The sequence below is a fragment of the Lygodium microphyllum genome, chromosome 4, assembly GCF_053477565.2.
Source record: "Lygodium microphyllum isolate KBCC chromosome 4, Lygodium_microphyllum_v1.1.10, whole genome shotgun sequence".
Lineage (NCBI taxonomy): Eukaryota > Viridiplantae > Streptophyta > Polypodiopsida > Schizaeales > Lygodiaceae > Lygodium > Lygodium microphyllum.
The window spans coordinates 92,885,125-92,912,409 of NC_141138.1; the positions used below are offsets into that span (position 1 = coordinate 92,885,125).

Genomic DNA, 27,285 nt, shown 5'->3' on the forward strand with positions numbered 1-27,285 from the left:
TGTCACTCTTCCTGTTCGACAAAAGGTGCTTAAAGAAAGTCATGAACCCCCTTATGCAGGGCATAGAGGGAGGGCAGCCACTCTAAGTGCAATTGAGCGCTACTTTTATTGGCCAACATTACGAAAAGATACACATAACTTCATTGAGGCTTGTTTGGTATGCCAAAAATCCAAATATGATAGGAAGAAGATTCCAGGATTGTTGCAACCTCTTCCAGTGCCCAAAGATCCATGGGAATCTATCACAATGGATTTCATCTCAGGTATTCCAAAAACACCTCAAGGTCATGATATGATTTGGGTTATAATTGATAGATTCAGCAAACAATCACATTTTATTCCATGTCATAAAACATTGAAATCCGCACAAGCTGTAAGACTTTTCATTCAACATATCTTCAGATTACATGGTATGCCTTCTGAGATCATTTCAGATAGAGACTCCAAATTCACAAGTAACTTTTGGCGTGCTTTATTTGAGAATTTGGGAACCACATTAAAGTTCTCCTCAGCTTTTCATCCTCAAACTGACGGCCAAACAGAGGTGATGAATCTCACTCTTTTGGATATGTTGAAAGCTTATGTTAGTGAACATAAGTCACAATGGGAGAAATATCTTCCATTATTGGAGTTTGCTTACAACAATACAGTGCACTCATCCACAGGGAAACCTCCAAATGAAGTAGTACAGGGTAAAGTGATTCCTCCTCCAATTATTCGCACTAAAGAAAAGATTTTTGCTGTTGATGAGTTTGCTTCAGATTTAAAAACCGCAATGGATCAAGTTCGAGCCACTATCAAAGTTGCCCAAGAGCGACAAAAGAAGCAAGCAGATAAACGAAGAAGACCTTTGGCTTTTGAAAAAGGTCAATATGTCTTGCTTAAGTTTGATAAAAGCAGGCTCAAACAAGGTTCTGGTCAAAATTCATCTTTTCCAAAGCTCTCCAGTAGATACTTTGGACCCTTCAAAGTAATTGAGAAAATAAATGAAGTTTCTTATCGACTTGAGCTTCCTACTCATTGGAAAATACACAATGCTTTTCATGTAAGTTTGCTAAAACCTTACATAGGACCAGAACCAAAGGAACCCATTACTGAAGATCCCCCAGAAGTTGAAGAAACAGAGCAACTCTTGGAACCTGAAAAGATTTTGTTTCTCAAGGATCGAACCACGAGAAGTCGCCTTGTGACACGAAAATTCTTACTAAAATTCAAGAATCTACCCACAACAGATGCATAGTGGGTAGATGAAAAATTCATGAAGGATTACCCAAATATTCTACAGCAATATCAAGAAGCTTTTCAGCTGAGGACAGCTGAATAAAAGCCAGAGGGCTGTCACAACTCTATAGAAACAGAATTTGTATCCTTTTTCATTAATTTGTCTATATAATGATTTTTTTAAATTTATTTCCTTTGCACTAATTAGATATAAAGAAAAGTGCATTGGAGCTGGCCACTGATGAGTGGTCACAGGTTATGGTGGACCCACGCGGTGGGTTAGAAAAAAGATAGTTCACACTTCCACCTATATGACCCGATTGGGCGCCTGTGACTAGAACTCACGCATATCAGGGTTAGACTCGCACACAGAAAGGATTGATGCCTTGAAGTGTGGGCTAGATCCACCAGAACAAACAGTTACAATCAACAAGATGGCATGATCATGAAATGCTTGTATAATGTGCATGTGTGGGCTGAAAGCTTGAAATGCACATTTCTTTGCATAGGAAAGTCACATGAAGATTCGGATACCATTTTTGCGATGTACACGGAAAAAGCTTTCATATGACACCCATATTGGGGGGCTCCCTAAATTTTAGGAGATCCCTAAATTTTAGGAGGTCCCTAAAATTTAGGACCCTCGAATTAGCCTAAAAATGCTAGTCCTAAAAAATAGGGATGTCATTCTAAAAATAGTAAGTTCTTTACTCTGACTGTGCTTACTAAATTTGGTTGTTTCTATTCTTGACAGTATTCAACCCAAAAAGGAAGGCCATAGAGTAGCACAAGTTTCCAAGTGTCCCACCACTTGTCACATCTCATGACATGTGGCTGGACACTTGTCTTGTGCTACTCCACTTTCCCCTTTTGTACTAGCTCTCCCCTCTCCTATAAATAAAAGCTCGTTTTTCTTCATTCAACATCATTTTTCTTTGCTGTAAACTCATGTACAGCACCCACAAATAGCCAGAAACTGGCCCCATCCATCCCCATCATCATCCCCCACTTCTCCATTATCAAATTCCTCCATATTCCCTCTTCTATCACTGTTGTTTTATAGGACAGCAAGCCTGTAAATTCATTACAGCACCTCCTTCTCGAGCTCTTTCTTCCATTTTAGCTACAAGAAGAAAACCCTATCCATGTACTGCTGATCAACGATGGAGAAAGGCTGAATTTCCCTTTTTCTTCTCTCATATTGTAAAGAAATCAGTTCTTATCATTGCATAATAGATAATGCATGTGTGTTTGTACATCTTTGCATGATCTTGTGAGAGTGAGAATTACTTCTTCTCACTCTCAGGTTGATTGTAACTGAGCTCTTACTTAAGGGACTTGGGTTGAGCAGAAATACATTCCTTCGGGGGGGGTTGCCCATCTTCAACCCTCAATCTTGTCTCCATTACTTTTACATTTTCATGGCTGTAATTTTGTGAGTAATTTTCATTTTCAGCTTTAAGTGTTCATTCTCTTTTATATTAAATCTCGAAAACAAGCAAATATCATAATTGTTAAGCATACTACGTTGTTCGGGGCGTTTACATGGCCTGGAATCTTTTTTCTTTGGCATCGGGTCTTCACATTAATACTCAGAAATCCACCCTTCTCTCCTGTACGAAGAATGATTTGCACGCCTTGGGCTGGAATGGCTTTGTAATCACAAGGGGTAATATAACCAGGTACTTGGGATATCCTATTGGTGTGGAGGTTGCTCCCCGAGCCTTGCTGGATTGAATGGCCTCCCGAATTCATGACAGGTTCATGTATTGGAAATCCCAAAGTTGGCCACTACATGTTAGACTAAAAGTGGCTCAATGCATTATGATCAGTATGATCTCATTCTTTCTACCATTGCTTCCTTGGACTAAGAAGTCCATTTTGGATTTGGTTTAGCCTATCAAATTTATGCTCTGAAAAAAGAAAGACAATAGTTTGAGGCAAGGATCTCATCGTAGCATGTGACTACTCTGAAAAGGATGCTGGGTGCAGCTTTGCTAGGTGTCAATTTGCATATGGCCGCTTTGAGGCTATCCCTGTTGCAGAGTCTATGTACTCAATGTCATCCTTGGTCAGACATTGCCAAATTCTTCATAGAAAAGACTAGCATCTCTCATAGTAGCATGGAGCTTCCTGGCAGGAGATGCTTCGTTTTGCAGTTTGGTGTCCCCCAGTTATTCGGAAAGAGGAAAATTCACTGCAAGAAGAAATATTGGCTTCTTCGAGGTTATTGGATTGGCCACTAAAAGTTTTGCAACGAGACAAGTTCAATCGGATGGCTAGGTTGGGGCTGAAGACAGTTGGTGATGGTGTTATTCCTAGGCAACCCCGTCTTTATTCCTTTAGGCGTATTCGTCAGTACTTTAGGGTGCCTCGTGGATACAAGGACATTTGATCGTCCATCCAGGACAGTCTTCAGAGGTTCTTTCCTTTACCTGCGTTACAGCCATTGGATCCTTGGCGTGACTCGATGTTTGTGCTTCCTGATGATTTTGGGAAAAGGTCAGCTAATCAAATATATCATCAGATGGTAGAAGCCAAGAAATGGGTCATGGGGAAAGTGAATAGGTTATGGCATTGTAGGGACAGTAAAATGAAGTGGTGGGAAAGATTTATCCAGCTTTGGAAGTCTAAGGTCCCATATCAGGAAAAAGTGTTCATGTGGCGGCTGCTCATTGGGAGTCTTCCAACGGGTGAAGTGCTCCATGCCCGAAAGATCTTTGCTGGGCGTTGTGTTTTCTACACTACGTGTGATGAGACATTGCTTTACCTCTTTGTCTCTTGCCATATGACGCGACAGATTTGGAATTTCATTTCCCGTGTGTGGTTCTCGGTGACTCAGCACCGCCTATCGGTTCGTTCCTGGATTATGGGAAATATGTCCTCTTTGAGTTCAGATTGTTCCTGCCTATTTCATTTCCTCAGATGGATAGCCCAGTGGCATATATGGCGTACTCGCAATGCCTTTATTTTTTATGCAGCATTGGGCATCCATGGGCATGTGGCCCGTGTGCGTGGAATAGTGTTATGGAAAATCTCCTCTATGATGTCAGCAGACCTGGTTCTTCCGGAAATTGCTGCTCCCTGGCTGACGATTGTTTGCTCTATTCCAATTGTTCCTTCTGTCTGATTTATTAGTACTGTTCATGTAATAGGTTGTTCTCGTTGTTCTGAGAGCCTGCAAGCCTCATGTACATAGTAGTTACAGAGAGAGTGAGAGAGACAAAGTATGCTGACCTGATGGTCTATTGTAATACAAAGTAAGAGTTACAGAGAGAATGTTGACCTGATGGTCTGATGTAAATATTCACTATCTAATTCAATTTTCTTCACCAAAAAAAAAAAGAGCAGAAAATGAAGGAAGAAATACTGCACTGACTGAAAGGAATGCTAACTACAAGGATGTGGACTGATCAGTCCCTGCATGCAGCCTAGAGTATCAGTGAGGTCACCAGATCAGGCTGAGATGAATGGCAGCGCCAATGTCATAGAGGAATGGGAGATAGAGTGCTGAAATCTGCAGAAGAAGAATGCTGTGAGTGACTGGGGGAGCTGCTATATATAGTCCTCACCCCCCGAATCTGGCCGACCTGCTGGCAGCCAGCCAAAACTGGCCGACTAGCCCCACAATCTGGCTGACCTGCAGTAAATGCCCTAAAATGGGCTGCCTGCCACCTGAAAAAGAAATGCAAGCACGCACAAATGCTGAACGAACTGACAGAGCTCCTGTCTCCTGCTAGACTCTAACAGAAGCTCACAAGCAAGAGATGACAGACTGACATGCTAAAATAGGCAGGGTAACAGATGATAGTCCTCCATTGCCACCTTGTGAGAGTTTCTCAAACCATAAAGACTAGACAAAAGGACCCAAAAACACCCACCCCAAAAAAAAGGAAAATAAAAACCGGTCTATTAGTAAAAGGCCATGTTAGTGCATGATTTATGCATCTTCTTTCAAGGAGATTCTTACAATTCTTGCCAGCATTGGTCATCCATACTCTCCATGAGAGATAGGAGATCCTGCATGGTGGTTCTGAGCAGATGAAGGAGAGATCCTTTCATGCAGACAGGCGATTCCGGCACCTTCTTCCCTTTGCCCGTCATATGGTCTATCACTATGGCACACCAGATTGGGTGTTCTTACAACCATTATACTTATGATGTACTCAGTTTCTCTTTATAGGGCCTCCTTTATACTATGTATTTTCACCTCAATGGAATTTTCTCCAAAGTGTCATTGATCAATTGTTCGTTTTATCATTTAAAAGAGCAGCATTTCTTGGAAGCATAACCCCACAGATTATTTCATAAGAGTAGCCAGCCTTTCTTAATCCATTATTACTTTTACTTTTTGTTTGGGTTCAGATCAATGTGTCTTTTTTATAAAAAAGCTGATGCAGATTTAATAGCACTTTCTTTCTTGGGCAACAAAACTATTAACAATAAGAGATGCATTCACAATCCCTAATAATTGTACCAATGAGTAAAGCACAAAACATTAATTTTTATCGAATTTCTTTTTGTCAAACCAGATGCTATTTTCAGACGTTATTACAGTCTGTTTCAACTAACCAACATTCAAAAAGTTCAAAAATAGAAGCATGGTTTCCTTGCAAAAAAGGAAAATTGCTTTATAACACCAACAGCCAATACCTGGATTCTCCAGCAACTGGATACTTAAAGTAATATAAAGTACCAGGTTCTTCTGAATAATCAACTTCCTAGCAAACACATTCACACAGATTACAAAATAAACAGAGATTGTATTTGGACAAGCTTTCAATCATGGTAAAAATAACACCACTTAACGAATTATTATATGGTGAACATAAATTAAGCCAGTTTGTCCTTCACAAGCAAGACCACCAAAAGCAGTCACAAGACAGCACAATAATGGAAGCCATGGATACAACAGAGATTATGGCATAGTGTAAGTAGAGAGGAATGGATAAAGGTATTGATGCTTCAGACAAAAAGAAAATGAGAACAATCAAGCAGATTTTAGAAAAAGGGACATAGAGAAATCAGACCTTTAAGGAGGTTATGTAAAACTTCTCAGCTTGCCCTTTGTGAGTGCCAAGGATATCTTAGCATACAAAACAAGAATGTAGAAACATATGGCTGACAGTCTCTTTATGACAAATTCATGGAAACATTTGGCAATCTGCACATGTAAACAGAGAGCTTTCCAAAAATCTTATATTATATTCCACCTCCTTGAGCATATCATGCTTTACTAGCAACTTCTCTTGGGCATATATGTCCTCCCTTACCATGAGAAGCTCAATTATCTTAGCATTATCTGAGAAGATGCAATCATCTTTTGCTCACTCACTGAAAGAAGAAACTATTTGGAATCCAAATCCAGAGATTCTGGTGAGACATAAAGGTTGCAATACACTCAATCGCCAGAGAAACCAAGCAACAGCTACAAAGGACAGGTCCAACAACAAGCGACGACTGCAAGTCCACGTGAAGGCCAACGTAACAGGCAGCTGACTAGGTAGCGACCAGGCGGCAAGAGACTGGGTATCTGCATGGACCAGTCGGGCACAACCAGCAAGCGTGAACTAGGCGACAGCTGCAAGGAGTCAGGCGTCAAGCGGGAAGCAGGCACACGATGACCTAACAAGCGAATGAACCAGCGACAAAACCAATGACAGACGTTAGTCGCATCAGTCACATGACCTGGCAGGTCAACCGACCCCATCAGTTTTTTTCCAAAAGGAAATAAAATTTTCTTTAATTTTCATAAAATTTTTCTTTAATTTTTAATTACTCCCGTGTCTTGGCAGCGGTTCATGCACTGGAAGCATAGATCTCAGATTTGTGCAAATTTGAGACCGAAAATTTGGGGCTTTTCCTTGATTTGACCTCTATGCCTGGCAGTGATATTCAAGTCAGAAATTGCAAACATTGCGTGCAGTGACCTCAATTAATTTGGGGATTTTACCAAATTTGTTAGAATTTTGCTCTTTTGAGTAAAATTTCTTAACATTGGATCCCAAAAATTTGGGGCTTTTTATGTATTGATAAAATTTTGATCAGCTGGGTCAGACTGGCTGACATTTATGCAATTTTGGACCTGAAATTTTGGGGATTTGTGCAGAATTTAGTAAATTTCTGCATTTTTGCCTGTCTGGTGGCTGGTTCATGTACAACATCAGAGATTTATTACTGTTTGAGGAAGAACAACAGTGTGTTTGCTGGCTCAGCTTGTGCTTTTGCATTTCAGGGGCATTTACTCTTGTATTCGTGATAAAACGGCTGCAATTTCTTCTAGTTCAGACATCAAGAGTTTGATGGAAATCAAATGGTTTGATGACCTTTGGAAAAACCATATGCGGGGCATTTTGTTCCTAAAGGATTGTGAGGATGCTTTGCAGGAAGATAAACCTGCACTAATGTCTGACGCAGATTGGGCCAGAGTAAATAAAAAGGTTGTGGCTTACATTAAGATGGGTGAGAGTGATGACATTTTGACAGATATTAAGGGTTTAGATATAGGTTATGCAATATGGGAGAAGCTGAAAACTACCTATGATATCACCACCCCTGTTAATCAGGTGCATTTAATGCGCAAGTTGGTGAATATGCGATTGGATGAGTAAAAGCCTATAGCTAAGTACTTGAGTGCATTTACTAGTATTTTAAATCAGCTCAAGGATGCAAATTTGGACTTTGATGATAAGTTGAGGGCGATCTTTTTGATCATGACACTGCTTGACTCTTGGGAGACCTTGGTCGTTTCTCTCAGCAATAACCCCAATCTCTCATATAATGGGGTGAGGGACTCAAACTTGAATGAAGAAATTAGACGTATGTCTAGTGGAGAAGGCAGCAACTCAGCTTATAATGTAAGAGATAGGGCTGAAAAGAAAAATGCAAATCCACGACAGAGAAACAGGAGCAAGAGCAAAGGAAAGGAAAAGAGTGACATTACTTCTTAGCACTGTGGTCGGAAGGGCCACAAGAAACCTAATTGCAGGTATTACAAGAAGGAACAAGAAAGAGAGAAGAATGCATGAGATAAAAAGAAGAAGGAAGATAAGACAGATGCATCTAAGGCAGCCAAAGACAAGGAAAAGGTCAATATAGCCTCTAGTGTGATTATAGAGGAGCTCTCAGATACAGAGACTGATGTATTATGTGCAGTTGATTATGATGCCCTTGTATGTCACATATAGGATATGCAAACTACGAAGGCTGATATGATCAATGCACTTTTGTCAGTTGATGATGGTGTCACTCAGACTTGGATTGTAGACTTTGGTGCCTCTTTCCATGTAACTCCTTGCTTGGAGTGTTTTGCTATGTTCAATGCAGGCAGTTATAGAAAGGTATATCTTGGAAATAACCATGCTTGCAGCACTCATGGGATTGGCACAGTACACTTGTCTTTAGACAATGATCAAGAGCTTATGTTGAAAGATATCAGATATGTGCCTGGTATTAAAAAGAGTTTACTATCTGTGGTCACCTTGATTTGCATGGCTACACCACACTGTTTCGTGGTGGTCTGTGCCATGCTTTCATAGATCTTTTTATTGTTAATTCCATTGATAAAATATTTTGTGATAGCCTTGATAGTGGGTCTTTTTGTAATGATAATTCTTTCAAATAACATCATGACCTCGGAGCAGAGTCTCGCATACTTTTTGCTTCCTACTATTCCATGTTCATTAGCTAAATGATGAGATTATCTCCATATTTGGATTCAATGAATTGTTTTATGAAGAGGCCTTTGAGCAATACAAATGATTTCTCTATGGCATCAAGCCTTGGGAACTAGGTTCTCCCCTTCTAGTGCATTCTGATGTATGTAGCATGCCCGTGAAATTGTTGGGTGGTGCTGCATATTTTGTCTCCTTTATAGATGATTGTTCCCAGAAAATTTGGGTATACCTGTTGAAAAAGAAAAGTGAAGTGTTTGCTGTTTTTAAAAAATTTCATGTATTTGTGACCACTCAGACGGGTAAAAAGCTGAAATGCTTGAGAAATGATAATGGGTGTGAGTTCACATTAACTGAATTCAAGTCCTTTTGTGACTTGCGTGGTATTAAGAGGGAGCTTACAAGCCCTTACAACCCTTATTCAAATGGGGTTGATGAGAGATATAATACGACTTTATATGAAAGAGTGCAGTTCATGCTGTTCCTCATGAATTTTGAGGAGAGATACTTAAAACCGCAGTTCACATTTGCAACCGCTCTCCAAACACATCCTTAAATAATGGCATGCCTGAGGAGGCTTGGTCTAGCAAATCGGCCTCATATGACCATACGCATATTTGGCTGTGATGCTTTTGTGCATGTTAGAGATGAGCTGAGAAACAAACTTGACCCAAAATTCACCAAAGGCATCTTCACGGGCTATGGTGATGAGGGTGAATTTGCCTACAGAGTGTGGTTACCTCAGTCCAAGAAAATTATTCGCAGCAGTAATGTTGTGTTTAATGAGGCGAAATTGCTGAAATATACTTTAGCCTCAAATGAAGATATGAAAAAGCTCAAATTTCAAAGTTTGTAGCCACCTATTACTTCAAAAAAAGAGCCTCATGGTGCTGTACTACAAGCTGAAATTAATGATCAGTCGGTTATTTTTGAGCCAGATGATGATGGACAACAAATAGGAGCACAAGGAGGTCATGGATAGCAAGATAGACTTGCTGATTATGAAAATGCAAGTGCTGGTAATGAAAATGAAGGTGATGTACAACATGAACAACATGCTGAAAATGGCTTACAACAGCCAATAAATGTTGAAAATAATATACCTCTAGATGTAGACCCAATTCCTGAAAATGTTGATCATTGGGTACCCATGTCTACACGTGTAAGAAGGCAACCACATAGGTTTGACCCCTCCTTGCATTATGTAATGCTTACAAATGAGGGTGAGCCTCTTACATACAAAGAGGCCAAGTCATGCGAATTCAGTAGTAAGTGGGAGCTATCTGTGCACGAAGAGATTAAGTCTCTATATGCAAATGATATTTGGGATCTTGTGTCATTGCCCAAGGGAAGGAAGCCCTTTCCAAACAAATGGGTGTACAAAGTAAAGACACTTGATGGGAAACCCAAGTACAAGGCAAGACTGGTTGCCAAAGGGTATGCACAAAAGGAAGGGATTGGCTTCCAAGAGGTCTTCTCACCTGTTGTGAAGATGACCACTCTATGTGTGCTTTTTGCTCTCACTGTTGTATTGGACTTTACCAAATGGATGTAAAAACAGTGTTCTTGCATGGTGACATTGATGAGGAAATCTACATGAAACAACCTAAGGGCTTTGTAGTTCCTGGAAAAGAATAGATGGTGTGTAAACTAAAACGCAGCCTGTATGGGCTGAAGCAAGCACCACGGCAGTGGTACAAAAAGTTTGATACTTTTATACTATCTCATGGTTTTACACGCAGCCATGTAGATCATTGTTTGTACATGAAAAAGGATACAGATGGCAGCCCCATCATACTTGTTTTGTATGTGGATGATATGTTGCTAGCTGGGAAAAGAAAGACTAGCTTGGATGCTCTCAAAAATCAACTGAAATCAGCTTTCTCCATGAAAGATTTGGGGAATGCAGAGCATATTGTGGGCATGAGGATTCGCAGAGATAGAATGCAGAAATTGTTGTTTTTATCTCAAGAAAAGTACATTGAAAAGGTACTGGACAGATTTAACATGGCTGAAGCTAAGCCTTTTGGGGTACCCTTACCTCCTTATCTTAAGCTAAGTAAAGCTAACAATCCAAAAGATGACGTGGAAGAAAATGCTATGAAGGGGATCCCCTATGCATCACCATGTGGCTCTCTTATGTATGCTATGGTTGCAGACATTGCTCATACACTGGGAGTTGTTAGTAGGTTTATGTCAAATCCTAGCAAAACACATTGGGAGGCTGTCAAGTGTATTCTTAGATACCTCAAGGGTACACAAAGAAAGTGTATTTGCTATGGGTAGGGTGCACTTAGTTTGCAAGGTTATTGTGATACGATGGTAGGTGACTTGGACACTGGGAGGTCCACGAGCGGGTATATCTTTACACTTGCTGGTGGGGTTGTTTCTTGGTGTTCCACGCTGTGGAATATCGTTGCACTGAGTACCACTGAAGCTGTCTACATATCAGCTAAGGAAGCTACATGGTTGAGCAGACTTGTAAAAGAACTCGGCATGTCTATTGGTACTGTAGTTTTGGGATGTGCTAGCTAGAGTGCTATGTATCTAGCTAGAAATGCCATATATCATTCACGCACAAAGCATATAGACATAATTGTCAGAGATACGAAAGGTACAATATGGTACGGTACGATAAAATACGGTACTAAATGGTACCTTAAGATTTTATAAGGTACGGTACGATATTAGTACGAAAAAAATAACTTGATTATTTTGGACTAAAGATAATAGAATAGATATTTCAAGTCTAAATAGCAATGCTATTAGAGTATATAATATGAGTACTTGAGGGTAACATGCCAAAACCTAATGCTACATGTGCAACATGTGCTACTGCTACCTACAACTTATAACTACATAGATGGGAGTGGATACATCATATACGCATGATCATACAAATAAGAGAAGTGTAGGCTTGAGAGAGAGAAGGTTGAGAGAAATTGTTTGGATCTCAAATAACCTAATCTCATGGGAGAATCATATTAATATAAGGAGCATTTAGCTAGTCCCAAAGTGCAATTCGAATGGGAAAGATATATCCATTAAGTTGGTACCTTATGGTACTAATACATAAGGTACGGTACCTAAAGTATGGTATAGTATGAAACCTTTCATACATGGTACTAGTGTAACTATGCATATAGATGTGCAATATCACTTCATCAGACAGATTCTGAAAGATGGTCAAATCTCATTGACCAAGATCAAAACACAAGACAACCTTGCAGATGTTCTCACTAAAAGTCTAAGCAAAGCTCAGCACGAGCATTGCATACAACTAGTGGGAGTTGGTTAGAGGTTCACTTCGAACCTTTAAGTGGAAGGTTGTTGGGATAAAGGCCCGTTTAACCTTCCTTCTATAGTACACGCACATTATTTAGTTGTACATGTGAATGCACCCGTACGTGCCCTAAGTATAAATACATTTTATTCTTTGTGTACCAACATATCGTTGGTGCACTTATATCAAATAGTACTTTCACTCTACTCTCTCTCACCAGCCGTCACACTCTCATGCTCACTCCTTGAACTTCTACACATCCACAGCTGAGCTCCAACATTGAGTAGCACGAAATCCTATGTTTCATGGTCACATGAAACACATTGAGTTTCACTATCATTATGTCAGAGACAATGTTATGCAAAAGAGATCAGCTTGATGTATATTTGTACAAAGAAAAATGTTGCAGATATTTTCACCAAAGCGTTACCACATGAGAAGTTTGAGGCGTTTCAAAAGTCCTTGAACTTACTACCTTTGATGATTGATTTTCCTTATACTTCATCCCATTGGCACTGTAGGGGCTATTAGAATTTGCCAATTTTAGGCAATGCCCAATATAATTTATGGGGGTGTCAAAGTCTGGTGTGCACACCCAGTGTCTTAGGATATTAAAGAAGTGACACTAAGCTCTAGAATAAATAAACCTAACTCTCATTACTTGGTAGAAGTGTGGTTAGGTCATCCTTAGACCTAAACCTTAGTTGTACATTCATCAATCTTTTCAGTTCCATAAGTACACTCATTCGACTCACACTGTCTACTCTCTTGTTTCTCTCTCCTCCATAGCTGGCTACTTTCTTTGACAAGTATAGTAGGCTATCAAAGATGTCTAATGCATCAATAATAGGTTGTTTTTGACAGTCTAGCAAGGGATGAGAAGCAGCACTTCATCAATGTCCTATAACTATTCAAAAGATCGACGATGGGTGGAAGAGGCATGTTCAGTTGCCAAAGTAGCAATGCGGTTGAGACAGCTTCATTCTTCTAGCAACAAAAGAGACACAAGCTGGTCGAAGGTATAGGTAACTTAGCTGCCCATAGTTACCAAACCGTGAAGTAGTAGCAAAACCTTGGTAAGATTCAAGTAGACTTTTCAAAGTAATAGAAACAAGCTAATTATTTGACACTACTATATCAACGTTCAATAATTGTTCACAAAGATCTTTAATGCCAGTGAGATAGGCATCTATGTTACCTCCTTCCATGAGAACATCTTCCAACTACTTACATAGGTAAGCAACAAACACTTCATTGCACTTAGGATACAATGATGCAAACTGATCCCATGCACCCTTGGTTGTTTTGCATGATCGAATGAATGATAGCTCTTTTCACGGATAAAGCAATTAAGATATACAATTGGATGTCATGGCCATCCCATCGTATCTACTTTTGAGTAGGAGGCAATGTGGAAGAGAAAGATGATTTGGTATCACAAGAGCTATCTCTCAATGTAGAGGCAAGAGGTGGTGCTAGTGTTGGGGAAGCTAGCCTCCACTCCCTACCATTTACAATATGCAATAAATTCTTTACAATATGCTTAGTTGACCAATGCATCATCCACTTACTCTCAACATTGGCTTGTTGATTCGAGGGCTTCATTTCATGCTACCTTGCATTACCATTGGTTTCATAACTACCGTACTGTTATGGATTCTATTAGACTAGGAGATGACATTACATTGGATATCATTAGCATAGATGATGTTAGATTGCAGCTTGATATTGGTACTTCTTTTGTGCTTCATGATGTATGCCATATCCCACCTTTGACAAAAAGTCTTATTTCAACTAGATAGTTGGATGATGAGAGGTGCCAAGTATCTTTGGATGATTTTTCATGGAAGATCATCCGTGGCAATCTTGTTTTGACTAGAGTTGCAAGGTTGGCAGTCTCTACCCTTTGCTTGTTTCTAGGTTTGTTTACCATGTTTTGGTAGCGATCGATCTTACATATGTATCTTTATGGCATCATCCCCTTGGGCACATGTCTTTGAAAGGAATGAAAGTATTGACCCGTTTGCAGTATCTCTTGTCCTTGGATTATTCTTCTTTTGGTTCATGTGATAATTGTTTGTATGGTAGGCAGACTCATAACTCGCATAAGAAGTCTGGTTGTACATGTGTCCTATGCTCTATGCCCTATCAGTCCTTAAATGGCACGAAGTACTTCATTACATTCATATTTGCATAATGTTTGGGCATATATCCTATCAAGTAGAAATCCGATGTTTTGTCTATGTTTTAGTGCCTTCCTGACCATGGTTGAGAACTAGTTTGGGTATAGGCAGAAATGCCTACTATCTAACAATGGAGGTGAATATGTATCTAAAGATTTTGAGCAGCTATGTGATGAGAGAAATATTAGGTGTTAGTTGACAGTTCTATATACCCCACCCTAGAATGGTATTGGAGAGCGCATAAATATGACTATTCAAGAAAGAGTTCGTAGTATGCTTAGGCAAGCTTACCACAACACCTTTGGACTAAGATAGTTACTACTATCGTGGATCTCATTAATAGATTCCCATATACTGCTCTTGGTAGTAAAGTCACAGAGGAGATATGGTCTGGTAAACCTCCCTATATACACATGAATTTCTAGATATGAGGCTTTCTGCCATATTTCCAAAGACAAGCGCAATAAGTTGGATCGAAAGCCTGTCAAACGCATCTTTTTTGAATATGGGAATGCAGATGAGATAGGCTATGGTCTTTAGGATCCGCAGGCTTGAAAGGTTGTCCGCATTTATTTTCCATAAGGATAAAATGCATATGAGACCATAGCAAGTGATTGAGGTATGCAAGGTGATTTTTCAAGAGGAGCATCTTGCTATAGTACAGTCAACCCCAATGAGACAGCCTGCTACAGTTCATGATGATATAGTGGCCCAAGATCCCCTTATAGTGTGGGATCACGTCTTCCTGATCACTATGAGTCCTCAATGGATTATATCACAGTGACACTCTGCTAAGCCACTTAACTATGAGGAGGTTATACGCAAAGGTGATTCTCACACTTGGGAGAGAGCTATGCAGTTTGAGTTTGATTCACTGCAGAAGAATCATGCATGGGACTTAGTCCCCTTGCTTGATGGAAAGCATGCATTGCCATGTAAGTGGATGTGTTGGGGAGCTTAGCTGAGAGAGATGGAAGTTCGAGGAGGAGTGAGCGTGAGAGTGTGACGGCTTGAGAGAGCGTGAGCAAAGTGAAAGTACAAGACGATACGAGTGTACTAACAATGTATTGGTACACAAAGAATAAAATGTATTTATACTTAGGGCACGTAAAGGGTGCGTTCACATGTACAATGTGCGTGTACTATATACACAGAGGTTAGCGGGCCTTTATATCCCAACAACCTCCCACTTAAAGATCCAATATACACCTCTAGCTAACCAACTCCCACTAGTCGAATGCAATGCTCATGCTGAGCTTTGCTTAGACTTTAAGTGAGAACATCTGCAGGGTTATCTTGTGTTTTAATCTTGGTCAAAGTGATTTGACCATCTTCTAGAATCTGTCTGATAAAGTGATATCGCACATCTATATGTTTTGTGCGACTGCAGTACCCATAGACATGCCGAGATCATCCGCAAGTCTGCTCAACCATATAGCTTCCTTAGAAGCTTCAATAGTTGATATGTATTCAGCTTCAGTGGTACTCAGTGCAACAATATTCTGCAACCTGAAACACCAAGAAACAGCCCCACCAGCAACTGTAAAGACATACCCGTTGGTGGACCTACAAGTGTCCAAGTCACCTGCCATGTCTGCATCACAATAAGCCTGCAAACTAAGTGTACCCTGCCCATAGCAAATACTTTTTCTTTGTGTGCCCTTAAGGTATCAAAGAATACACTTGACAACCTCCCAATGTGCTTTGCCAGGATTTGACATAAACCCGCTAACAACTCCCACTGCATGAGCAATGTCTAGATAAGTAGCAACCATAGCATACATAAGACAGCCACAAGCTGATGCATAAGAAACTCCCTTCATAGCATTTTCTTCCACGTCATCTTTCGGGCTCTTGGCTTTGCTAAGCTTGAGATAAGGAGGTAAGGGTACCCCAAAAGGGGCTTCAGCCATGTTAAATCTGTCCAGTACCTTTCCAATGTACTTTTCTTAAGATAAAAATAGTATTTTTTACATTCTATCTTTACGAATCCTCATGCCCAAAATATGCTCTGCATTCCCCAAATCTTTCATGGAAAAAGCTAATTTCAGCTGATTTTTGAGAGCATCCAAGCTAGTCTTTCTTTTCCCAGCTAACAACATATTATCCACATACAAAACAAGTATAATGGGGCTGCCATCTGTATCCTTTTTTATGTACAAGCAATGATCTGCATGGCTGCGTGTAAACTCATGAGATAGCATAAAAGTGTCAAACTTTTTGTACCACTGCCTTGGTGCTTGCTTCAGCCCATATAGGCTGCATTTTAGCTTACACACCATTTGCTCTTTTCCAGGAACTACAAAGCCCTCAGGCTGTTTCATGTAGATTTCCTCATCAATGTCACCATGCAAGAAAGCTATTTTTTACATCCATTTGATACAGCTCTAAATCCAAAACAGCAGTAAGAGCAAAAAGCACACGTAAAGTGGTCATCTTCACAACACGTGAGAAGACCTCTTGGAAGTCAATCCCTTCCTTTTGTGCATAACCTTTGGCAACTAGCCTTGCTTTGTACTTGGGTTTTCCATCAACTGTCTTGACTTTGTAACCCATTTGTTTGGAAGTGGCTTCCTTCCCTTTGGCAAATGGCACAAGGTCCCAAGTATCATTTGCATATAGAGATTTGATCTCTTCCTGCATAGCTAGCTCCCACTTACTGCTGAACTCACATGACTTGGCCTCTTTGTATGTAAGAGGCTCACCCTCATCTGTAAGCATCACATAATGCAAAGAGGGGTCAAACCTATGTGGTTGCCTTCTTACACGTGTAGACCTGCGTACCCAATGATAAACATTTTCAAGAATTGGGTCTACATCTAGAGATATATTATTTTCAACATTTATTGGCTGCTGTAAACCATTTTCAGTATGCTGTCCATGCTGTATAGCACCTTCATTTTCATTTTTAGCACCTGCATTTTCATAATCAGCAAGCCTATCTTGCTGTCCATGACCTCCTTGTGCTCCTATTTACTGTCCATCATCACCTGGCTCAAAAATAACCGGCTGATCATCAGTTTCAGCCTGTGGTACAACACCTTGAGGCTCATTTTCTGAAGTAATGGGTGGCTGCAAACTCTGAAATTTCACCTTTTTCAGATTTTCATTAGAGGCTAAAGAGCCTTTCAGCCATTTTGCCTCATTAAACACAACATTACGGCTGCGAATAATTTTCTTGGACTAAGGTAACCACACTCTGTAGCCAAATTCACCCTCATCACCATAGCCCATGAAAATGCCTTTCGTGGATTTTGGGTCAAGCTTGTTCCGCAGCTCATCCCTAACATGCACAAAAGCATCACAGCCAAATATGCGTAAATGGTCATATGAGGCCGATTTGCCAGACCAAACCTCCTCAGAGATGCCATTATTTAAGGACCTATTTAGAGAGTGGTTGCAAATGTGAACAGCGGTTTTGAGTGCCTCTCCCCAAAATGCATGGGGAAGATTAGCAGTGGACAGCATGCGCCGCACTCTTTCACATAAAGTGTTGTTATATCTTTCAGCCACCCCATGTGAAGAAGGGCTATAAGGGGCTGTAAGCTCCCTCTTAATACAATGTAAGTCACAAAATGACTTGAATTCAGTCAATGTAAACTCACCCCCATTATCAGTTCTCAAGTATTTCAGCTTTCTACTTGTCTGAGTGGTCACAAATGCATGAAAAGTTTTAAAAACAACAAACACTTCACTTTTCTTTTTCAGCAAGTACACCTAAATCTTCTTGGAACAATCATCTATAAAGGAGATAAAATATGCAGCACCACCCAATGATTTCACGGGTATACTCATACATCAAAATGCACTAAGTCCGAGACTTTGGACTTACGAGAGACACCAGAGTAAAATGAATTTTTTATTTGCTTTCCAAACTGACACTCATTACAAAAATCAAGTTTAGAGCCTTTTCCATCAACTCTCTTCAGAGAGGTAAGGACATCAAGTCCTTTTTGGCTCATATGGCCTAATCTCTTATGCCATAACTCCAAGTGGCTGCAAATTTCAGCAACTGCAAGAAACTTGCCATTTAAGGCTTTACAGTGCAAACAATACAATGTGCCCTTCTTGGTTTCTTTTGCAATCAGCATGGAACCCTTTTTTACTTTCCACAAACCACCACCAAACAGTGTGGTGTAGCCATGCAAGTCAAGTTTACCAACAGATAGTAGACTCTTTTTAATGCCAGGCACATATCTGACATCTTTCAACACAAGCTCTTAACCATTGTCTAAAGACAAGTGTACGGTGCCAATCAAATCAATGCTGCAAGCATGGTTATTTCCAAGGTACACCTTTCCATAACTGCTTGCATTGAACATAGCAAAACACTCCAAGCAAGGAGTTACATAGAAAGAGGCACCAGAGTCTACAATCCAAGTCTGAGTGACACCATCATCAACTGACAAGAGTGCATCAATCACATCAGCCTTGGTAATCTGCATATCCTGCATGTGACATACAAGGGCATCATAATCAACTGCACATAATACATCAGCCTCTATATCTAAAAGCTCTTCTATGACCACACTCGAGACTACACTGGCCTTCTCTTTGCCTTTGTTGTCTTCGATGCATCTGTCTTTTCTTCCTTCTTCTTTTTATCTTCTGCATTCTTCGGCTCGATGATGAATTTGAAGAGATTGATGGAAAATTCTCAAATTTTTTGTAAAATTTGAACTGGATTGGGTGATTGGGTGAATTTTATGAAAAGCCCCAAATTTGACCCAAGTTGTGCTTGAGAAGGGCAATGTAGAAGAACAAGGGCCCAAATTGTTGAAAGATTGAAAGAATAAATGGTTTTTTAATGTCATTTTGGAGTGTCGCCAAACTGAAAGAGGGCAGCATGATTGTCAGCTGATGTATAGCAAGTCGGCAAAAGAGGTGACAAGTAATCAGGTGGTTGAAGTGGCATCGAAGGTGGCCGTTGGTCAACCACGTGGTGATGAGGGCCCATGACAAGCATGAGAGGTATAGTGTTGATGTCAGGCAGGCTGTGAAAGGCGTGTGGTGACTAGGCAAGGCTATCAAGGCAACTAGTAGGTGCCCACATGAGACCAAGGTGGCAACGATTTAGATCACAAACCAAGGGCACACGGAGGCACCAGCCAGGATGAGTTGAATCGTTGCCACGTGGACCAAGAGTAGGTACCAACCCTAGAACTCTACAAGTGAGGACTGAGTCAATTGCTTGCACAAGCAGCAATGGATTGAGGAGGAGGCACGTGTTAGAGGTAGGGATGGAAAGACTACAGTAAGTGCCCGTGTTGGCAGCAACAAGAAGTGGATGGAAGTCATGGTACTATGTCTGCAATCCTTGATGAGTCTTGAGCCGCCGTAGGAGGCAATTGCTCATAGGGCTACCCACTGAGGTGTGGCACTTATGGGCAATGGCTACAAATAAGGTTGTTGTGATCAATGGCAATGGAGGTAAGCCGCTCTAATATACAACAATACTTGATAACAAACGAGAAATGATATATTAATGAATGAGAGAGTAAAATGCTCAAGGCGACCAAAAAGAAAATGCCACACTTATGTGCCAATGACACACAAACTATCCCTTTATAATAAAATGAAACCCTAAACTGCTTACCCATCATAGGAAACTCTACGTGAAACTCTAACCCTAGTATCACTTATTGCCTAAGACCAGTAGGGTCAACAACCATATTTAATGATAGTTTAAATTACTAGGGTTCCCAAATCATGGATCAAAGGGCATCAATGCGTAGCCCATGAGATGATCTACACATTTTTTATTCCCATTCCAAAATGCAAAGCCACATTGCTTGTCTAAGAGTCCTTCACTGCAGTTTGTGTAACCGGCCTTCCTTCCGTGGATGGGTAGTAATTCTCTAATTACAACTTAGTTACAGCAATAACATTTTTTACAAAACTAAAAAATGCATCTCCTCTCTCTCTCTCTTGCAGGCTGAAAACACTAAAATGCCTCTCTCTAGCCTCTAAAGACGTTTTTCAATCTTGCATGGGCATGTTTGACAAGTGATAGCCTTCCCAAATGGTTGAAAATTAATCTAATAATTATTTTGGTACCCTGAAAAATACTATGACTGGCCAATAATTAAATAGGCTAGGCAACTTCCATTCTCGAGTGTCTCTACACCATATTTGACCATCAGATTGGCATTAGCTACCATTAAATGCCACTTCTCTAGTGTCATCAACTAACACATATGGCCAAATGAATGACCTAGGCCAACAACAACTGGCACCAAATACCACCAAGTACCTTTGCGGCATAACTTATAGCAACTTTTGCCTTTGACATCCCGTGATTTCCTCAGGTCCCGAGCTCGTAAATTTACTCTAACCCCAGTTACACCTCACATGTGCAACATTTACTTAACAATGTGATTAAAATTTAATCCAGATGTTAAGTGAGGTTTCAAAAATACTTGTCCTCATCCCTCCCTCTTAAAATCCTTGCAATCGTCCTCCATTGCATTGCCAAATACATCAAAAGCAAAATAGTGGATTGGAATTTCCACAAGGTATTGTAGTTAACACAACATTGCACACTATTGCTCAACCATTCTATATGCCTAACACATGCTGAAATTACCAGCCAATCATAACATAACATAAGACTCACAAATAATCTTAAAAACATTGCTAGATTATCATGTGACATGTCTATTTCTCATTAGCTTAACTCATCTGGCAAAACTAGACCATAGCATAGCATAATCAAGCATAAAACATGGCTAAAACATCAATAGCATCATACATATGCTGTTGTCCATGAAACCAGATGTAAACCATTGAAAACGAAGCATAATTAGATCAAAAACTAATCACTTGGTTTATGAGAACTGATCACAAACTGTTGGAAATGTGACCCCAAACTGACCAGCAATCAATGCAAAAATTGATCCCAAAAGTGACCATAAACGGTTCTCAAGTTGATCAAAAACTGAGTTGAATCTGATCAGAATTTTTGTCTCAAAATCGAGGCAAAATTCATGTCAAATTGATCATAGACTGATGCAAAAGTATAGTTTCAATGCACGGGTGAAACTCTTACTCATCTGCATACATCTCATAGTGACTAGTACACTAAGTAGTGACCTCATGGTAGATATACTGTTAGCACAGTCCCTTGGATGCATGTTGAATATATCCAAGATCCACTACATATAAGAGTTGTCCACAACTGGCGAAGTGGAAGTGCTACCTCCCCCTTGAGCATCAAGCAATACTCTGGACAAGTTGGCTCTAATTGAAAGGTAGCAAGGTAAAGTTGCAACAACTGAGGATAGTCTACTAAGTCATCCTTTTCCATCCATTTAGCATCCATTGGTAAATAATTCTAAATTTTCATTGAGTATCTCTTGGAAACTTTACCTTTGCCTTTTCTTTCCTTTTATGCCAAAATCTGCTCAAATATCAAAATCTTATCGAGCTCCTCAACCTCAAGTTGAATTTTAGTAGATATATCCTCTAGCACATCATGAAAAGGCCTCAACAAACTGACATGAAAGGCATTATGTATCAACCCACATGGAGGTAATTTCAGCTGATATGGCACATTATTAATCTTCTCCAACAGCTAGAAGGGCCCATTGCAATGCTCTGCCAAGGCCTATCTAGGATAGGCAGGGCTGCAAGAAACCCGGTAGCTTTTGCCTATCATGCTTTACCTTTTGGCATACAATGCATATCTTAACAAACTGTTCTACATCATGCCTCAATGCTGGCCAAAAAAAGAAATGCTCCACTTCCTTGACCGTGGCATCAATACCTCTATGTCCTACATACGAAAAAGCATGACTTTTAGTGATAACTCCAAGCCTTAACTGCTTTGTGACACACAGTCATCCATGCATCATCAGAAATCCATCTCTTAGCACAAAGTCTTCATGCCTTAGGCCATTGCAAAGTTGATCATAAACATTAGCAAAGTCTGAATTAGCAACATATTGCTCTTTCATAGCATCCAACTCAATGTGATAAACCATGCTGATAGCTGAAATTTGTGGCTTACGTGACAATGCATCAGCCACAACATTCTTTTTACCATCAATATGTACAATCTGAAAATGAAACATAGAGAGAAAATTTGCCCATCTCATATGCTTCTTTGATAACTTTGTCTGCGTCAAAAAGTACCTCAAAGTTTGATGGTCTGTTTGCACAATAAAATCAGCCCCCAACAAATAATGTTTCCACGTAGACACTGCATGAATTACAGCCAAGTGCTCTTTCTCATAGACCTATAAATTCTTTTTTGCACCGTTGAGAATTCAACTCTCATAACCCACAACTCTGTCGTCCTCCATAAGAACAGCCCCAATACTGTTACCACATGCATCACATTGAACTATGAATGACTTCCTTCGATTAGGCAACACAAGCACAGGATCTGAAGTCATCTTTTCCTTCAACTTTTCACATGCTGAAATTTCCAATGTTGTCCATCTAAATGGCACAACCTTCTTCTCCAAGGCATGCAATGGAGATGCGATTTCAGGAAACCCGCGTATATAATTCCTGTAGTAAAAAAATAAACCCAAGAAGATGTGGATCTCATGCACATTCCTCAAAGGTGGCCATAATTGTATTGCCTCAACCTTTGCAGGGTCCATGCGAATAGCATCAACCGATACAATATGCCCCAAAAAGTGGATTTAATGCAAGAAGAATTCACTTTTCTTGTCATTGATAACCAGCCTATGGTCACGCAGTTCATTCAACACAATATCCAAGTGTTTTCTATGCTCCACCTCGTTCTTTGAATAGACAATCATGTCATCAAAGAAAGTGCCCACACATCCTCTATGTGGCCTGAAGATACGATCCATCATCCGATTAAAAGTGGCAGGAGCATTCCTAAGTCCAAAAGGCATAACAAGAAACTCATACAATCCAAAAGATGTTCTAAAAGCTCTCTTAGACACATCTTCCGGTCTAATGCGTATCTGATGATACCCACTTTTCAAATCTATATGGCTAAATATGGCTGCTCTTGCCATCTATCCATAACATCATCGATCCGAGGAATTGGAAAGCAATTGTTTATTGTGATCCTGTTCAGAGCACGATAATCAATGCACATATGCCATGAACCATCCTTTTTCTATACCAAAAGCACCGGAGAACAAAAAGGAGATGAGTTGGGCTGAATCAGCCCTTTTTCTAACAACTCATTTACTTGACTCATAATCTCCTCCTATTGAGCAGCACTAACTCTACAGGGTGGCCTATTAGGTAGGCTACTTCCAGGGATAAGATCTATGCCATGATCTTCTAGCCTTTCAGGCGGTAACTGCCTTGGAAGTAACTGAGAGAAACAATCTGCATACATTTCCAAAAATGACATGTGATCCTTCTCTAACTTAGACATGTTCCCAACATTCTCACTATCGTCTTTATCCTTAGTAAAAACCAAGTACGCTAAAAGATAATTTTTCATTACTTTAGAAATGGCAGTTGCAGTTACAACACGGACAGATTCACCTTTCAACCTTAAATCAAGTATGAGTACCTTTCCCTTATGCTGAATGGTGATCTTTTTTCTATGAGAATCAATCATTACATGTATATAGTGACACCATGGCATACCAACCAATACATCACAAACCTCAAGTGGAGTAGTGAAGAACTCTTCGTTGTCCACATATCCTTGTATATGCAACCGAAGCTTTCCAATTAGTGGTGTGATGAGCTCTGCATGGCCTTTACATACCATTTCAACCTCCCCCATGGGTCCCATCTCATCCTCTCTGATTCCTAGACGGGCGGCCATGTCAATAGACGTGAAGTTGGCTCATGCACCATTAAGAAAATCAATGCATGCTAATCCCTAATTTTGTGTCATCCTTTGCATCACTCAGTAGGATTATCATTGGGCTGATCACTAACAACATTGGGCACCAATCCCACTAATGTTTTGGGCTTCTTTCCTTTAGAATCTCTCTAAATTTCTAATTTTTCAGCTTGCTGCCTATTGGGACAGTCCCTTGCAATGTGAGGAAGCCCACAAACATATTTTTCCACTTGCTCATGAAGGGGTACAGGGCGATAAGAAGTAATTGGCAGCAATGCATCCCATAACTTCTTATTATATTGCTCCAAATTCTTACATTTCTTAGCATCCAACTTATTCCAAGCTATCATGATGTCCACCTCAAAGGTACTTGTCAACCAATTCGATGCAAACATTTGCTTGAATTGTACCCACGTTGACGATACTCTACCTTGCATCAAAAAAGTGGACCACCACAATACTACATTCCCTTTTAAGAAAGTGGCTGCCTTTCAAATCTTGGAGGACTCCATAAAGTTCCCCCCTCAATAGACTGCATCAAACTACTGAATGAAAGTCAAAGCTTTCAGCCCATCTTGTACACCACTGAAGGACTCAAACTTCATTGCTTTTCCACCCTCATCATAGTCTTCTACTGCCCCTTTCGGTGTCAAGTTATCATATACTAGCTGCTGCAAAAAATGTGCATTTGCTGAATTTACATCAAAACCAATGCCAAACGGAGCATTTACATGACCAACATTCCCATAAGCATTCGAGGGTGCAGATGCAATACTAAACATGCTACTTTGTGCCCCAGGAATCAAGTCAATGCTGCCATACATAGGGTTTTGCATATTTCCAGCCATACCCGAATACATTGGGCCTTCACACCATGCATTGGTTGATGCATACCATAGGGATTTGTGCCATGCATTCCGGTATGCGAACCTTGTCCAACCATAGCATGAAAAATCGTGCTTCCACCAAAATATCATGGCTGCCCCATCATAGCATGCATGCTCAGTTATCCAAAATCCATTGGATTGGCACTTCCGTGATGGCCTTGCATTTGTATTCCTTGTCCCATAGGTATGAATTGTTTTATTTCATTAGCATCTCCGGGAGCTTCAAATGAAGGGTTTGGCATTATCTTCGGTGCATCATGCTATCCCCAGAAGGTGTAAAAGACTATCTTCTTCTTCTTGCCTTTGTTGTCCTTCTTTGGAGCATTAAAAAATCTACTAAATTGAGGATCCTTGCCAATTTAGCAAAGAGATTTGTTTGTCCTCATTCGATTCTTGAACCCATCACAAATTCCTCTCCACTTTGCTGGTCATAAGTCTCCTTATGCCGTGAAAGCCCTGCATCTTGCCCAACATCAACATTTTTAGCTTGTTGTCCATGGTCTGAGCCTTGTCCAAGGTCAAGCATTGCATTTCCTTCATTCCCATGTGAATGTTCATACTAAGAGGCATCATCACTGCTTTGAGTCCATCTCACTATATCAAGACATATTGGTATAATTTCTCAACTGAGAGTAAAAATCAGTAGTAGGACAAAGCTTTCGATTGCAATTAGGTGCCTCGAGCGCACCAAATCAAGGGATTGAGTGATAATCCTAGCGATGGAACCATGTAACCAGCCTTCCTTCCGTGGATGGGTGGTAAATCCCTAATTACAACTTAGTTACAGCAATAATATTTATAACAAAATTAAGAAATGCAAATTAACTTACAATCTTGGACAATGGACACCCTATTGGCTCCAAAAATGGTGCCCCTTTCGGTATTTATTAAACTTAATTGAAGAAGAAGTTGATATACAATGGGATTCTCCCAATCCCTTTCAGTATTCCAACTCCCCTTGCTGTCCAAAATGACTAACAAGTCTTCAATTTGATTTGCCCCTTGATTCAAGCAATCAATTGGCCTTCACCCGCTTTGATAGAGATGGAAAATGCCCCAAACTCATTGATTTTCTCGTCCCCCCACTTGAATTTGACTAAAAACAGCTTTGAACCTGTTGAATCCAAGTCTTGGAGCTTCCAATTTCTGGCACGCTTCTCGAGGTTGCTGCTAAACCCTAATTTTTGCTGCTACAAATTAGGGTTTACATTATAGAAATTTGAAATTTCTCACTCTCTAGCAATCTCAATGCTATAATCTTTGGAATAAGACTGTAGAAAGGCTAGGAGATAGAAGAGAGTGCTGAGATGAGAGAAAATTCAGACTATCTTTACAAAGAACTGAAGAAAATCTGTCATTTACTATTGTTGCCCTGTCTCAACAGCTTGTAGATACAAAGAACTAAAGAAAATCAGTCATTTACTGCTGCTACCCTATCTCAATAGCCTATAGATGCTGTCACCTGTTGTTGATTGGTCTTTTCCTGCCCCTAGCTGCCTTAGAAGGTCCTCCAATGGCTGCAAATCAGACCAACAGTATCTCCTCCCTCTCTCTTACAAGTTGAATACACTAAAATGTCTCTCTCTAGTCTCTAAAGACGTTTTTCAGTCTTGTAATAGCATTTTTTATGAGTGACAGCCTTCCCAAATGGTATTTCTAGCATTATCCATAATTAAATATTAATTCTCAGTCTTTAAATACTGAAAATTAATATAATAATTATTTCGGTGCCCTGAAAAATAATATGACTAGCCAATAATTAAATTGGCTATGAAAATTCCATTCCCAAGTGTCTCTGCGCCATCTTTGACTATCAGATTGACGTTAGGTACAATTAAATGCCACTTCTCTAGTGTCAGCAAACTGACACTTATGGCCAAATGAATGACCTAGGCCAAGAAGTGGCACTAGACACCACCAAGTACTTGTGCGGCATAACTTATAACAACTTTTGCCTTTGACATCCAACGATTTCCTCAGGTCTTGGGCTCGTAAATTTACTCCAACCCCAATTACACCCCACATGTGCAACTTTTACTTAACCATGTGGTTAAAATTAATCCACATGTCAAGTGAGGTTTCACCAATAATGAATACAATTACCCTTTACAAAAGAAAAGAAAGAAAAAAAGAAAGTTGGAAAGTTATATTAGCCTCCTATAGAGGCCAAAGCCGACCGAAAGGACAAATCAAGTACACCAATCAGCATTTGTACATTCCACTTTAGGTGCCAAAAGGCATAGTGAGC

General features: G+C 40.1%; 1 protein-coding gene across 2 annotated transcripts in view; it reads right to left on the minus strand.

The window, feature by feature from the left end:
• The window catches only part of EMB2247 (protein EMBRYO DEFECTIVE 2247), a 153,714-nt gene that overhangs the window by 42,158 nt on the left and 84,271 nt on the right, over positions 1 to 27,285 (minus strand). For both annotated transcript variants that reach the window (XM_087676233.1, XM_087676232.1), the window contains exon 9: positions 5,875 to 5,942. In XM_087676233.1, the coding sequence (XP_087532359.1) occupies positions 5,875 to 5,942 (68 nt within the window). The remainder of the gene's footprint in view (positions 1 to 5,874; positions 5,943 to 27,285) is intronic.